At 51.2% G+C, this 14,034-nt stretch overlaps 3 protein-coding genes across 4 annotated transcripts; 1 reads left to right on the top strand and 2 right to left on the bottom strand.

Annotated features, from left to right (window-relative positions):
- Positions 1–340: 340 nt before the first annotated feature.
- LOC131260101 (endoplasmic reticulum mannosyl-oligosaccharide 1,2-alpha-mannosidase) lies at positions 341–4,199 on the bottom strand. The gene is made up of 6 exons (XM_058261766.1): positions 3,848–4,199; positions 3,607–3,774; positions 3,237–3,458; positions 2,565–3,092; positions 2,308–2,495; positions 341–1,967 (listed from the first exon to the last, which is right to left on the bottom strand). Exons 1-6 carry the CDS (start codon positions 3,941–3,943, stop codon positions 1,319–1,321), a joined length of 1,851 nt encoding a protein of 616 aa, XP_058117749.1. The 5' UTR covers positions 3,944–4,199; the 3' UTR covers positions 341–1,318.
- A 442-nt stretch (positions 4,200–4,641) lies between these two features.
- Positions 4,642–5,559, top strand: LOC131260102 (probable peptidyl-tRNA hydrolase 2). Its single transcript, XM_058261767.1, has 2 exons — positions 4,642–4,859; positions 4,949–5,559. The coding sequence occupies exons 1-2, from the start codon at positions 4,707–4,709 to the stop codon at positions 5,318–5,320; spliced, it is 525 nt and encodes a 174-aa protein (XP_058117750.1). The 5' UTR covers positions 4,642–4,706; the 3' UTR covers positions 5,321–5,559.
- Positions 5,560–5,570: 11 nt separating this feature from the next.
- Positions 5,571–13,987, bottom strand: LOC131260100 (transcription initiation factor TFIID subunit 1). Of its 2 annotated transcripts, XM_058261764.1 has the most exons (5): positions 13,788–13,987; positions 10,632–13,715; positions 8,114–10,562; positions 6,521–7,027; positions 5,571–6,329 (listed from the first exon to the last, which is right to left on the bottom strand). In XM_058261764.1, exons 2-5 carry the CDS (start codon positions 13,680–13,682, stop codon positions 5,695–5,697), a joined length of 6,642 nt encoding a protein of 2,213 aa, XP_058117747.1. In that variant the 5' UTR covers positions 13,683–13,715; positions 13,788–13,987; the 3' UTR covers positions 5,571–5,694. The 2 variants fall into 2 exon arrangements, with proteins under 2 accessions (XP_058117747.1, XP_058117748.1); XM_058261765.1 differs by lacking the exon at positions 6,521–7,027 and having other exon boundaries at positions 13,788–13,985.
- Positions 13,988–14,034: the final 47 nt, after the last annotated feature.

Raw genomic sequence — 14,034 nt, 5'->3', positions numbered from 1 at the left:
AACATGTGTGTTTCACACCGCGCATCAGCAGAACACCGATACCAATCCTTGGTTTTTATGCATGCACCAACTTGTAGCGAAATGGAAAATCGTTCCATTTTGGGGTGGAGCTGAAAATTGACCCCAAAATGCGATGCGAAGGCAGCTGATGGAGGCGCAAGAAGTGAATATTTACATGGATAGAATAGCGGCTTTTTTCCCTCTCTCCAATCAAATCCAACGAAAGAATCATATTCTTTGCATATTTTTTCAGACTGTATGATTGGAGGAAATTCTACCATTACACTATTTCGATATTTTTTTTTTGTTGTGAAACATATAACGATCCGTTTTTTATCGATTAGTAAGACCTCGCCAGCACGCGGTGGGGTCCATATTTATTTGCAATTGATTTCCTAGATTTCTTACCGACACTAATTATTTAAGAACGTAGAGAACAATAATCCTTTATCGCTAGTCTTAAGAATCAAAATCATGATTGCATCATTTAACCGTCTAAAAGAGTTCGTTCAATGTGTGTCTGTGCTTTTTGTGTCTACCGTTTGTCTAAGTCTCGTTCAATTCTTTGCACTATGTTCCACTGTCTGCTTGTCGTTCTTTGCTTGTTTACTTGTTACGATATCGAGGGACTAGAAAGTGATACGAAACTTCGAAACAAGCAGACGATTTATAAAGGAATTTTAAAACTCCTATCACTAGCGCTTTAGCTTGAGGATGTCGATTTGGCCGATCTTGGCAGCAACAAATCGCGTGTTTGTGTGTGCGAGTGTGAATGTGGGTACCCGTGGTAAAGTAAGTGGAAATCCGGAAGGAAATGCAGTGGAGAACCTGGTGAGAAGGGAACCGCACAGAACACGTGTTGGTGTGTGCGCGAATGGGAATGTGTTTCTTCCGTGTTAGTTGTTAGTTAGGCAGTCTACTGTTGGTAACATTTAATGTAAAAAATCTGCTCGGGAAGGACACCGCAAGGGAGGAGGGGATTAAAAGGAAAACCCACGATCGTATCTCAACCCCAGGAGTGTGTGTGTATGTACAAAAGATGGCTAGCTGTTCCGGTAGACGGTGGCCATCAACGGGCAACCGGTGCTGCCATTGCTCGTGCGTGGAAATACCCTTTGGCGAGGGCACATTTAAATTGCATTAATTTGCTAAATCGTTTTGTTTTTTTTTCATGTAAAACACATAAATACCAATCATTCACTAACTAATATCGTCTTTTCGCGGGGATGCTTCTTCACCCTAAAGAAGCCATTTAAGGAAGCTGGAAATGTTAGGGCAGGCCCAACCGTTAGCTAACGGTATACGCACTATCCCTCCTCTAACCATCCCTGATCGGCAACGGGTGAGCCTCCGAGTTGAACACGTACTTGTCGAGATCGATCTCGTTCCGGTCGTCGCTGAACAGCAGATAGAAGTACTTGAGCGTCTCTCCGAGCCAGAAGCTCTCCATCATATCGCGGGGGCGCGTGTTGAGCGGGTTCTTCACGTTGCCGATCGAGGTGTAGCCGTTCTTGACCTTCGTATACCGGTTGAACGCCTCGAAGATCGTCCAGCCCATGTCCTGGTACGTGCGGTTACCCGTGATGGCGTAGAAGTAGTACAGGCTTTCGATGAACTCCGGCCGCAGCAGGTTGTGCGCGTCGTTCGTCTTGACGTAGATGTCGGTCTCGGATTCGCCGTTCACATTGAAGTACGATATCTCGGGCGCCAGCTGGGTCGGCTGTTTCATGTACGTCTGGTAGCAGGTCTCGAGCAGGTCGGTCGCCAGCCGCAGATGTGTCTTCGGCATGCCGTTCTTGTACCCGAGCAACAACGTCCCGGGCAGATAGCAGGTCAGGTGGTCCATCTTAGGCTTAAAGTCCTTCCCATTGATTAGCTCACCGACGTACACGTGCTTTTCGTTCGGTGTCGTGCGGACGAGCTGATTTAAAACGCCACGGATTGATTGCTGGTAGTCTTCGATAAGGCTATCGGAGTTAAACAATCGTAAAATTAAACTGATGGATCTTATTGTTAAGCCCCTTTTGAACGATAGCAACAAACAAGCACTGTTAAACGTTTCCTTTACCTTAAACGAACAAATGGAAACTTAAATTACCATGGCAACGCGAAACTTGATTAGTGCAGCTTTTAATACACCTACTACTACGTCTTGGCTAACCATCGAATTGTGCAATCAAAATGAGTCACTGTTACCAACTGATGAATGTTGCTATCATTTATAATGGGCTTATAAATATTATGAAGATACTAATCAAATACAAAAATAAAATAATAAAATACTTTAAATCAACACCGAATACTTACTAATCGTCATTTTTCTTGCCAGTTTGTAGCCACTGCTTCAGCAAATACTCGTAATAAGAATCGGCTCGTGCTCCCAACGAGACGGTCGCAAAATTTCGGAAGTGTCCCGTGTTGGCATTGATGAAGATCGGGACCAGGCCTTCGTTTTTCTCCAGTTCGTGTATTTTCAGGTTCACTTTAGCGGCCACCTAAAATAAGACGGACGAAAGCTAGTGTTTAGAAAAAACTTTTCCGTATTCCAGCAGGCGACGGCTTACATTTTCGAAAATAGGATTTTCCGAGGCGCGCGAAAGGTCCCGGAACTCGAGCTGGATTGTGGTGACTTCGCTCGTGGAGCTATCGGGCGACCACTTTGGAGCGTGTGCCGTCAGCGAACCAATATTCACGTCGGAAAACGGTATACCGGATGGGGAATCGAAGCTTGGCAGCAACCGATTGCCAAGATCGATCGCTTTGTCGAGAAACATCCGGTCGCCACTGAGATGGTACGCACTCAGCAAACCGCCAACAACGCGGATCGTGATCTCGAACAGGTTAACCTCTCGGTTAACGTCGAACTTCAGATACTTGTCCACCCAGGCGCGCGCTTCGTCGAACTCATCCTGCAGGTCCATGATGTAGAGCGTATCGAGTGAATCTATAAGCGTAAGTCCCAGTCCGAACCAGTCCGAGTAACCCATCGAGATCGGTTTTAGATTGTCGTGACCCCAGGCGTACTCTTTGTAGCCCTTCCACGAGTGAAGGGTAGCCTGCACAACGGCACGCTGTCGATCGTTGGTTGGACCCTAGTTGAAGAAAGGACGATCAATTTGAATTCAAAGTGTAACACCTCCGTAACACACACGATATTTTAAGGACCACCCATCACCACCAACGCCACTATCGCAGTCATAAAAGCAAGGGCAAACATTTGTACCGCGTCCACCTACCTTGAAATCTTTCGCACCGGCAAATGGCACACGCCGGTTTTCCTCCAGCACGTTCTCCTCGTTGTCCACGATCTCTTTCGGCTCGTCGCGTACAATCTCGAGCTGCATTAGGGTCTCCTCGGGTTGCTGCTGTGCGACAGGTTTTGCTTCCTCCGTCGGAGGATTGGCAAGGCTGTCGGTAAGCTTCACCTCCTTCACGATCGACGAAGCGAACCGCTCGTGCTATACAAATGGCGACAAAGCCCCAAACGTGACACAAAATGCGCAAAGACAGAAAGCACAAAATTGGACAGTATGAACATCACGGCCAAACGAACACGCATTGAAGGGGAAGGGAGTCGTATGGTGGAAAACACATTGTTTCAATTACCCTTTCCTTGAACGGTGCAATCTGGATGTGTTCCATAGGATCGATGGCCTCGGAGCTGCGGGACGGTTCGTCGAATGGTAGCATGAAGAAAATTATGTAAAAAATGCACACACCAGCCAGGACAATGCAGGCAAGGTTTTTCTGGAACCGGGACAGCTGATTCCAATGCTGCAACAGAAATGATTGATGTATTGAAGCAACTCAAGATGCAAGAACAACTTGCCATTTCCTTGCCACTTACCCGCTTTAAACTTTTTCTGGAGCTTACACTTCCGATGATGACCGGATCGTTACTCACGGGCAGAATCACCGAAACGTGTTCAATTTTTGCCTCCATTCTACTTTCGAAAGGGTTCGCTTGGTCTTTCGGAATTTGAGTCGCTATCAGTCTAGAACTAGTTCGCGCTGGTGCGTTGGCAATGTTGCTAACTTGATTCACTGTTATCTATCGCCCTAAAAAACACATCGCGTCGGTGGCTCGTCCGGGACAAAGGGACTTGTCGGGAGTTTAATTTGGTGAATGCTTCAGCCTTGTTCGAATGAGATTTTGATGCGTTCACAACCGCACAACCATTACCGGTTGTTCGGCTGTGGAGGGTAATATCAACTCCGAAACGATGCCGCTACATTAATTTTGCAATTTTTTTGCGAACGAGCACCATCCGCACAAATGTTATTTATATCCACTGCACTGTCGCTGAAAACGTCAACAACTGTTTTTTGCTAACAATACGTGGTGCATTCGTTTATTCGTAGTGATTCAGTACTGGCAGCTGAAATCGAATGTACCCGCAGATTCTAGATTTAAGTCGACTACAAAAATCTTAACGAGAGGCTTTAAATTGAAAGAGATTTCTGTATTCGTTATAGAATAGAGTACCTATAAAATAATGTTTTATTTCATACAATCTATTCAGCTGAAAACTGTGCAGTACGAAATAAAATATTGTGTTTGTAACTTGCGTGAACACTTGAAGCCAGCATTGTTTAAACCACGTTTGACAGAATCCTGAAGTTCTGTCACATCCACTCGAATCAAAGCAAAGCGGCAAGAAAATATCAGAAGCGTGTTTTATCTACCGGCTCCTAAAATTCGCAACATGATCGACGCAACTTTGGTAGGCAGTATTTCTGCTGCAATTGTGTCGTTTGTGGTAGGATATACACTAGCAAAGTTGCCACCAGGTGGCAAACCTTCTTCGCAAAAAGACGAGTCCAACAATCAATCAGCATCCCATCGGAGTGCGGAAAAGGTAAACACACAAGAAGCAGCCTGATCCGGCGAATTGATCGATGGAGTAGAAATTTACATAATTTTACACGTTCATCCCACCCGTGCTAGGTTTACGCCGATATCGGCGGCGAGTACAAGATGGTGCTGGTTGTGCGGAACGACCTAAAGATGGGCAAAGGAAAGATTGCGGCCCAGTGCGGACATGCGGCGGTCGGTGCTTTCGAGAGTGCGGTCAAGAAGACGCCAGCTGCGGTCAACAAATGGCAGCACAGTGGGCAGGCCAAAATTGCCCTCAAGGTGGACAGTGAGCAAGCGATGATGGAAATCTATCGTACAGCCAAACACAACAATCTGAACTGTTGTTTGATACGGGATGCTGGTCGTACACAAATCGAACCTAATACCAAGACCGTACTGGCGATCGGTCCGGCACCCAACTTGGCTGTGGATAGCATAACGGGTCACCTAAAGCTGCTCTGATCGAGATACAATGCATGTTTGCATTTTACTTTCTGCAGGGTTCCTTAAGAAGGACTTCAAACAATATCTTCAGCGAATTTCTCTTTAGAATTGAGGCAGGGAAATTTAGTTTCGCCAATTCGCAGGTCATCGTAGGTCATATTAACATTATTTAAATAAAAATAAGCGTTAATTTACCAGACATATTGCTCGTCGAAATCTAAAATTATATTATGCCCCCGACCCGAATAATCAGAAGACTTGGTTATAATGTTTCTTTAATTTATTCCTTGTCCAGGCAACATTTTTCGATACTCCAGCATTCGGTTCTTTGCCCGCGAAGATCAAAATAATAATTAAAATTCTGATTTAAACGCTACTACCACACACATTGCTTAGAACCACAAATCGCCCCCTTCGTCGTTGTCGTCATTTTCATTCTCATCCATTCGCAAATTACTCTTATCATCGTCACTGTCGGAAATGGCCAAATCCGAGTGCAACGACTGTAGTGTCGGTAGTGCGCTTTGCTGTTGTTGGTGCTCCGTATTCGCCGGTTGACCAGTTTCTGTTTGCTGCTCCTGTCCACCACCGTCGGCCTCATTCGATACCCCGGGCTGTGGTTGGTCCACGTGTTGTGACATAAATGTTGGCTGATTAAATTCTCCATCCGCAGACTGGGTCAGCCCCATCGAGATGGTCACGTCCGGTTGGGACTGTTGTAGCTGTTGCTCATTGCCACCGGTTTCACCGGCGACTCCACCCGGTGGGCGCCGGTTGGACATGCCCAAGAAATCACTCGGATCGTAGTTCGGATCGATCTCCATCGACTCATCCTGCGTTGCGTTGTAGTACTGCGCACCGCTTAGTTGTACCATCGCTTCGGCCGCCTGCTGACTGTCGTCCTCGCTCTGCGGAGCGGCCAGCATGCTGGAGGTTGTGTTTGATTGCTCGAGCGTCACGGATACGCCCTCGTTGTCGCTCATGCCGACCTCCTCGAACTCTTCGTCATCGGTCGAGTAATGGTGATCTGCTTGTTGATGGAAATAGATTAAATTTAAGTCAATGCGATTGAACTATAATTTTTAAAATTGTACATATTCAATTCACCCTGGATCTCTACGTGTATGAAAGTCATTTGTGATCATTGCGTGTTTTGTGTCTTGTATCATAACCTCATTACATACTCGATGGCATAAGGCCAGCTTACCCCGAACTTACCACGCTTTCGTCGACCATCCGTCAAATGCAACGGAGCTTGTGGGTACTTGGATCGCCCGCCAGCGTCGGACTTTTCCGAGGAGAACAATTGCGACCCATCGAATCCTGCCGGGGCGCCTTCACCATCACCGTCATTATACCCGGGCCCGTAATCATCAAACTGACCGGCAACACCCTGCCCAAACGGACCACCGACTGCACCCTCATCAGGCTGCTCACCGTACTCGCCGGCGTTCAAATTCATCCAGTTCATTTCGTACGCCGAAGCGGCCACATTACTGTGGCTCATTTGGGCCGGCCCCGTACTGCTGCTGCTTCGAGCGATCGCACTCGGCGTCGGTCTCGTGGGACCGGTTGGGAAAAGATCCGCCGATGGTAGACCGTGCGGTCCGGTACGGAACGGTGGATTGCTAGGCGTGGGACGGACGATCGGGAACGGCATAATCGATTCGTGGAACGCGGAAGCGGCACCTCCCGAGCCGTACGGCAATGGTGGAGCGAAGAAATCTGTCGCGTTTTTGTCGTGATGGGAAGTAAATAAAAGGGACCATTTTCGTGTTTTCTTTTCTCTTGGTACAATGTAACGATTGGCGATCCATGATCGCCACAACCATGTCACCGTTTGTTTCCGGTTAGTCAGTTGTACAAACAAAAAGGCAAATGAACGGAAGCAACAGAAAGCAAACACAAATTTGAATCAAATGGACCAATGGAAGTAACCTCCGGTGATTTGGGATAAAGATGATAAAGATATCTTAGTTTTGATGAAATAATACGTTCCATTCTTTTGTCGTTAATCCCATCGGAACGATTATCCATTTTTTGTTGTAGATTTAATAAAATTAGCAGAGGAGGCATTATTTGTGACTGTACGGATACATTATTGAGTTAGATGATATGAAGCAACCGTTCAAAAGTCACGATTTTTCTGCCCTTGAACAATTCTAAAACGAAAACAAGTCCTTGGTGTATGCCTTGCTTCAAGCAAAACTTTAAATCGTTTTCCTTTGTAAAGGACGTATCAAGGCGAACAGGCATCGTTATAAACGTTGGGGAACTGATCGTGTGAATCGACGTTGCGATGAGAGGATCCTACGAACGGTTGAAGCAGCGTTTTAACCATGAAGTTCTGGTAGAGAGTCGAAGATGTAGCACATATACTTCTTGATGACTTAAGCCCATGTTACAGATTATCAGATTATTTACAATCGATTTGAAGAATGACGTCGTTGTGTCGCCAAAGAACCTTTGTTGCACAAGAAAGGTTAACGATCACCAAGTGACCGAACAATCAGAGGGAATGGGTGATGAATAATGTTTAATGGCGGCTTTAAGTAAGATGATACTTTACATTTGCATTTTGCTCATCTGAATGGCATCCTGAAAGCTTGCTGTTAGTTACAGGAATCACAGAGCACAAATGATCGCAGATATTAGCAATGATGTTACAAGACACAAAAGACACAAACACAAAGTCACATATACAACATAGAAAAGCGTTGAACAAAATTGTCCTTGGAACAATGTTGCCCTTCTGCCATACCACCAATGGAGGGCCAAAGGGGGAGGGTGGCGATCGGTTGTCCCACTTACCTCCATCGATGCCAGCCGCCTTCCGTTGGCGTGCCCGAGCTCGTTTGGCCTCGGCCCGAGCGCGGGCCGCATCGGTCGACGATGGTGGTCGCTCGGGATTACTGTCATCGCCGCCGTCCGGTTCGGGCGTGGTGTCCCGCGAGCCACCCGGTTCGCCGCCCTTCAGCTCGTGCTCGTCGTCCTCCCAGTCCATGTCGTCGTCTTCGTTGCGCGCCCGTTCCTGCACCAGCGCTATGTTCTTCTCCAGCTGTGCCACCTTGTGTTCCATCGTTTCGAGCTCCTTCCGGGCGGCTTCAACCATCTGGCGCGCCTGCTTGGTAAAGTTAGCGTCCGGCCCATTGTACTGCTCGCTGTTGTCCGCGATCAGCTGCAGGTCGGCGAGGAAGTCGGCCCGCGAATGGTACTTGTGTGAGGCGACCTTCTTCGACACCTTTTCCAGGTCCATCGGGCGCCGGATGATGGTGTAGTAGTCCTTCACTAGGCGCTTGTTGACCGGCTTCAGGAACGGCCAGCTTTCGGGCATCGCTTTCAGCGCGCCGTTCACATACTCGCCGAGCATGTAGGACAGCGCGACCTGATCGTCGTCGTCCAGCAGCGGGTTGATGCTCTTCTCGAGCCGCGCCAAACGTTCCTCCCGTTCCAGCAGCCGCTCCTTGCACTTTTGCTGCATGCGCTGGGCGGCCACGGTGAGCGAACTCTTTGCCCCGTTGTACAGCGACGAGTTCTCCACGATCTGGTTCACGTCCACGAGGAACTCGTCACGGGTCTGATATTTTTTCTGCCGGATGTTCTCCCGGATCGTTTGCAGGTCCATCGGGCGCTGCACGATGCGGTGATAGTCGACGACCTGCTTCGCGTTCACCGGGAACATGAAGGGCTGCACGTCGGGCATGTCGCGCAGTTCGTTCAGGATTTGCTCCAGCACGGAGGAGAACACCACCACCGGGTCCGTCCGCTGCCGGTTGGTGGTTTTGTTGTGCCGCTGCAGGTAATCGCAATGCGAATCCCCACCGACCCGGCGTCGTTTCTTACCGACCGCTTCCTTCGGTACCTTCAGCAGGAGCGTGCGTCGCCGGACGTCCTCGTGCCGTTTGAGCAGTTTCCCGCTCAGCTTCACCTTCGTACCGTCCACGTTCACCAGATCACCCTCGTCGTCCGCGTTCAGCTCCTTTTCGATCTCTTCCTCCTGCTCCTCGGTCATGGCCACCGTGAGCGAGGGTGTCGTCAGGAGGCCCGAGTACTGGGGGCACGCTTTGTTCGTGCGCATGTGACCCACCTGTCCGCAGGCGCCACACTTTAGCTTCAGATCGGGCTTTATCTTTGCCTTCCGGCGGGATGATGAAGCCGACGGGCTGTGCTCATGACTTGCGGCCCCAGATGCCGATGCCGCCGCTCCCGACGATGAGGACGATGCGCCCAGCCCTCCTCCAGTACCACCACTACCACCCCCACCACCACCACCACCCATCGAGTTGCTGGTCGGTGTGGAAGGTTCGCCACCACTGGCCCGGTTGGAATTGTCATTTCCTCCGCTCGATCTCGCGAGAGCGCTACTGAACGACTTCGGCGTCGATGGTTCCCGGTCGCCCAAGCTGATCGGCGTCCCAACGGAATGGTGCATCTGGCTCTGGTTATTCATACCGAACTTTTGCTGGTTGCGTTTAATGCGCCGCAGCTGCTCCTGAATGCGCCGCTTCTCGCGCTTCATCTCTTCCTTCTGCGCCTCGTCGAGGGTGGCAAACTGCTTTATGAACGCTTCGTCCTTGGTTGTACGGATCTTTACGTACGCATCGATCACTGGACTGCGCCGGACGAGTTCGACGCGCGTGTACTCCCGGCCCTCGGCATTCTTGAACGTGCGCGTAATCTTCAGTATCTTCGCCGACGTCGACTGCTGCTCGTCCTTCATACCGTCGTCGTCTTTCTTCTTCTTCTGGCCCCCACCGTTGCCACCCTGGCCCTCCATGATCTTGCGCAGCAGATCCTGCCGCTCCTGTTCCTCGCGCTCGAGCGACAGCTGCGTGGAGGTCTTCTTGTTGGCCAGCATATTCTCCAGGTTCTTACCCAGCTCCTCGAGGTCCGATTCCTCCGAGGCGGTCGACTCGCCCTCGTCCGTCGAGAGTACCTCGGCGGACGCGAGTACCCTATTTTGCAGGTCAAAGATGCGCTGGCATTCCTCCTTGTACCGTTCCTGGTGTTCCGCGATCGAAAAGCGGTTACCGCGCGAAAACTTATCCATACCCTCCTCGCCCGCTTTCGCCTTCTCGGTCGAGAGCGTACGCACGACGTCGATAACCTCCCAACGGGACAGCTTTTTGATCTCCTCCTCCGGCACCTGGAACTTGCGGAGCAGCGCTTTGGCGTTGTTCAGCGAGAGCCGCCGGAGATCCGCATCCGTACCGGTGACCGTCCGCTTCGGTTGGCTTTCGCTTTCCTCCTTGTTTTGTTGCTGTAAAAATGGTGTTTAATCATGAGAATAGAATTGGATAATGGAAAATAACAAAACCATGATACTCACAGTCGGTTTGTTTGGCATTCGGACGTAGGAAAAGCCTTCCCCGCAGCCAGTCGGATCAGCGGGTCCGGTCAATTGCAGGATACACTTGCTACGCATCGCCTGGATGTAGGCACGGGTCGTGTTCCACGGCGCCACCTTCACCTCGTCGTCCATCTTCAGCTGCATCTCCTCGTCGTCGTCCTCCTGCTGGGCGAAGATAAACTTCTCCCCGTACCCGGCATCCTTCAGGCGCTGCTCGGCCGCGATCATGCTAAAGTACGCACAGCACTGCTCCGGCGAAACCATCGCCCGGATCTCCTCCTCCGACGGCAGCCGAAACTCGGGCTTGATTACCCAAAAGTTCGAATCCATGCCCGTACGCTTGAAGTCCGCGCACAGCTTCAGCCGCTTACGGATGCTACTCTCCGAGTGCGCCGGGAACGCCTTCTTGATGTCGTCCATGCGGATCTTGCGCGGATTGTCCCGGCTCTTCCAGAACAGCCGATAGATGAACACCTGCAGGAAGTCGCGCACGAAATTGTTCGCTCGCTTCGAGTTCGGACCCGGCACCTCGTACAGCGGGCACTCCTGGCCGGCGGTGAACAGGGCGTCCACCTCGCGCACGAAGTAATTGTTGCGCGTCCGGATGACGAGAAAGTCCGTCTCGCCGATCTGGTGCGGGTAGATCGGTGCCCGATACATGTTATTCTCGATCGCCTGTATGCACTGGCCGTGGTGCAGGATGCCGAGGAACGGGGACGTGTGCGCGTAGTGCGTCTCGCCGAAGCGGAACTCGGGCGGGCCCGGATCCTTGCCGATCTTGCGCTTGTAGAAGTTCTTGATCTTGGCCGCCATGCCGACCTGGTTCATGAGTGGCGGATGTTCCTCGCAAAACTCGATCAGGATAAGCTCACCGTCCCGGCCGGTCAGATCCTCGGGGGTGCGCATGAAGAAGACATCTCCACCGCCGGACGCGATACGTTCCAGTTCGCGTTGCTTCGCCTTTTTCTTGATGTGCTTTTGTAGCGGCAGCACCGGCTGCGGGTTGGTCGAGGCGAGCGGCCCGTGCGAGTACTTCTTCATCGGTGGCCGGTGGAACATGCGCAGCTTCATCGGACCCATGTGCGTCGGGACGAAGGGCGCTCGCAGCTCGACGGTGGGTGTCGAGTGCTGCAGCAGGTTGCCACCACCGACCTTGATCTTCAGCGTGGCCTCGGTCGACTTCGTCATGTAGAACACATCGTTCGAGATGTTGTACGGATCGCGATCGGGACTCTTCGGCGGCGGTGGCGGTGTGTCCTCGGCGAGTACGTTGATCACACCCGCCTTTCCGAGGAGGATTTTTGACTTCTTCACGTGCGGGTGCGGTATCTTCACCTTCGGCTGCGGACCCGTGTTGCGGATAATCTTCGACGGATCGATATCGTCCGGGATGCAGAGAATGATGTTCTCGTCGTTCGCATCGAGCGTGAGAATCTTCGGCTTCGGCACCTTGCTGACCGCTTCCGCGTCCCAGATCACCTCGTCTTCCCACTTGTTGTACACCAGCTCGTCGTTTTCGACCGGGAAAATGCTGAACCACGTGTCCTCGTTCTCTTCCTGCGCTTTCTGCGTGGCGTTGATAACCATCTGCGTTTTGAGCTTACTGGCGGCGGACTTTGAGCCGCCGGTGATGGCCGGTGCGGCGGGCATACTTTTGCCACTCGGCTGGCTGAAGGCGCCCGCCGTACGGGACCCACTCGAGGGAAGCCAACCGGCAGCGTTGACCTTCGAATTGAGCTTCTGCAGCACTTTGTGCTTGATGTCGTTCCCATCCCAAACCACGTCGTCCTCCCAGTGCAGCTGCGATACCATCAGGAACGCATCGTCGGGGATCGCGTTCTCCGTCGGGGTGGCCGAAACCGACGGTAAAGTTTCTAGCTTCGCCTGATCGGCCATTTTAAAGCCGTAGTTAAAGTCCTCGCCGGTGTCCGGAACGTCCAGCATGTCGTACCAGGACTGCGCCGGCCCATATCGCCAGTCGGCCACCTTTGGCTTCGAGTCGCCCTTACTGTCCGCCTCCTTGTCCTTCACTTCCTTCTCTACGTCGGCGGCGTGGCTCGTGAACCGCAGCTCATCGTCCGACGCCCATTGATCCTTCGGTGGGATCGGGGCGTATGTGGGCGTGAACTGCTGTCGGCGCCTCGGTTCGTCCGAATCGGACGTCGAATCGGAGCCATCCCTCGGTTTGCGCGAACTCTGTTTTTTGTTGCGACGGCGCCGGACACTGCGCCAGATTTGCGGCAGGCTTGATATTTTGCCCGGCCCAAAGAGGCGCGAAAAGCGCAGCACTTTGTCCGGCCGGAAGTCGGGGAAAAACTCTCGAACGTCCACGTTCTGGTACTTGGATGGTAGCATCGCGGCTAGCGGAGTTTCGAGCTTTTTCGGCTTATCTTTGGAGGAGTCCTCGGTGTCGGAGGTTGCCGATGCCGATGCAACCCCACCATCACCACTGACTGGCGCCGTCGGTGGTGGCATCAGCTCCTTATCGTCGACGCCGCTCCCGGCACTAGCTTCCTCCTTCACGTCGCCAGTGGAAGGCTCGGAGGATTTGCTCACCTCGATACGAGAGCTTGAAATGGCCGCTTCGATATCATCCGACGCAGGTCCATCGCCGTCCTTTGCGTCCGACCCGGTTTTCTCTGTCGCCTTTTCCGAATGCGACATCACCGTCAATTCTTCCGCGAGCTCCTGGATGTCGGAATAATCCACCGCACAGTCGGCTTTGATTTTGTAGTTCGCACCATCACTGTCGTTGTCATCGTACCGACGGCGGCGCCGATCGTCATCGCTGGACGACGAGTCGTCGCTGTCGCTGTCCGCCGACGGTGGCTTTTCGGCACCATCGTCCTGCAGGACATCGGCCAGAAACGATGACAAACCCATGCGAGACAACGACGATAGATGTTGCTTCGCCTCCTCGTCGAGGAAATCGCCATCGAGGTGACCATTTTCGTCGACGTTACCGAACAGGAAGCCGGCCAAATTGAGCCCTCCACCTTCGTTTTCGTTGTCACTGTTGCTGTTACTCATGATGTATTCAATTGCGCATTGATGTAAGTTTATCTGCAATATTAAATGGGTCTAGGTAAGTAGTGTTTTGTTTAGTCCATAAAAAAGACTACGGGATATTTTTACCTCTTACACCGGCTACACAAAAGTTGTTTGTAAACTATCCCTCCATGCAAGTAGTTGCTTGAGTAGATACTGTCGAAACGGAATTCGACAGTTTATCGTGGACAACACTAAATTACGCACTACGACCACTGCACAACATGGGAAAGTTAATCGGCTAACAGTTAAAACTGTTTTTAATTGCACAACACAAATTTTGCACAGTTTTTCCAGTGAAAAACTGGGCTTTATTTTGGGTCGACCTATCGTA

The sequence above is a fragment of the Anopheles coustani genome, chromosome 3 (assembly GCF_943734705.1).
Source record: "Anopheles coustani chromosome 3, idAnoCousDA_361_x.2, whole genome shotgun sequence".
Lineage (NCBI taxonomy): Eukaryota > Metazoa > Arthropoda > Insecta > Diptera > Culicidae > Anopheles > Anopheles coustani.
Note: the sequence above shows the minus strand (reverse complement) of the source record. Positions and strands in the feature narration are given on the sequence as shown.

Coding starts and splice junctions, on each gene's coding strand:
- LOC131260102 (XM_058261767.1), top strand. CDS start 4,707: ATGATCGACGCAACTTTGGTAGGCAGTATTTCTGCTGCAATTGTGTCG. Junction 4,860..4,948: donor CCCATCGGAGTGCGGAAAAG/GTAAACACACAA, acceptor CACCCGTGCTAG/GTTTACGCCGATATCGGCGG.
- LOC131260101 (XM_058261766.1), bottom strand. CDS start 3,943: ATGGAGGCAAAAATTGAACACGTTTCGGTGATTCTGCCCGTGAGTAAC. Junction 3,775..3,847: donor CCAGAAAAAGTTTAAAGCGG/GTAAGTGGCAAG, acceptor TTTCTGTTGCAG/CATTGGAATCAGCTGTCCCG. Junction 2,496..2,564: donor AAAATCCTATTTTCGAAAAT/GTAAGCCGTCGC, acceptor GTCTTATTTTAG/GTGGCCGCTAAAGTGAACCT.
- LOC131260100 (XM_058261764.1), bottom strand. CDS start 13,682: ATGAGTAACAGCAACAGTGACAACGAAAACGAAGGTGGAGGGCTCAAT. Junction 10,563..10,631: donor GAATGCCAAACAAACCGACT/GTGAGTATCATG, acceptor CCATTTTTACAG/CAACAAAACAAGGAGGAAAG. Junction 6,330..6,520: donor GGATGGTCGACGAAAGCGTG/GTAAGTTCGGGG, acceptor ATCAACAAGCAG/ATCACCATTACTCGACCGAT.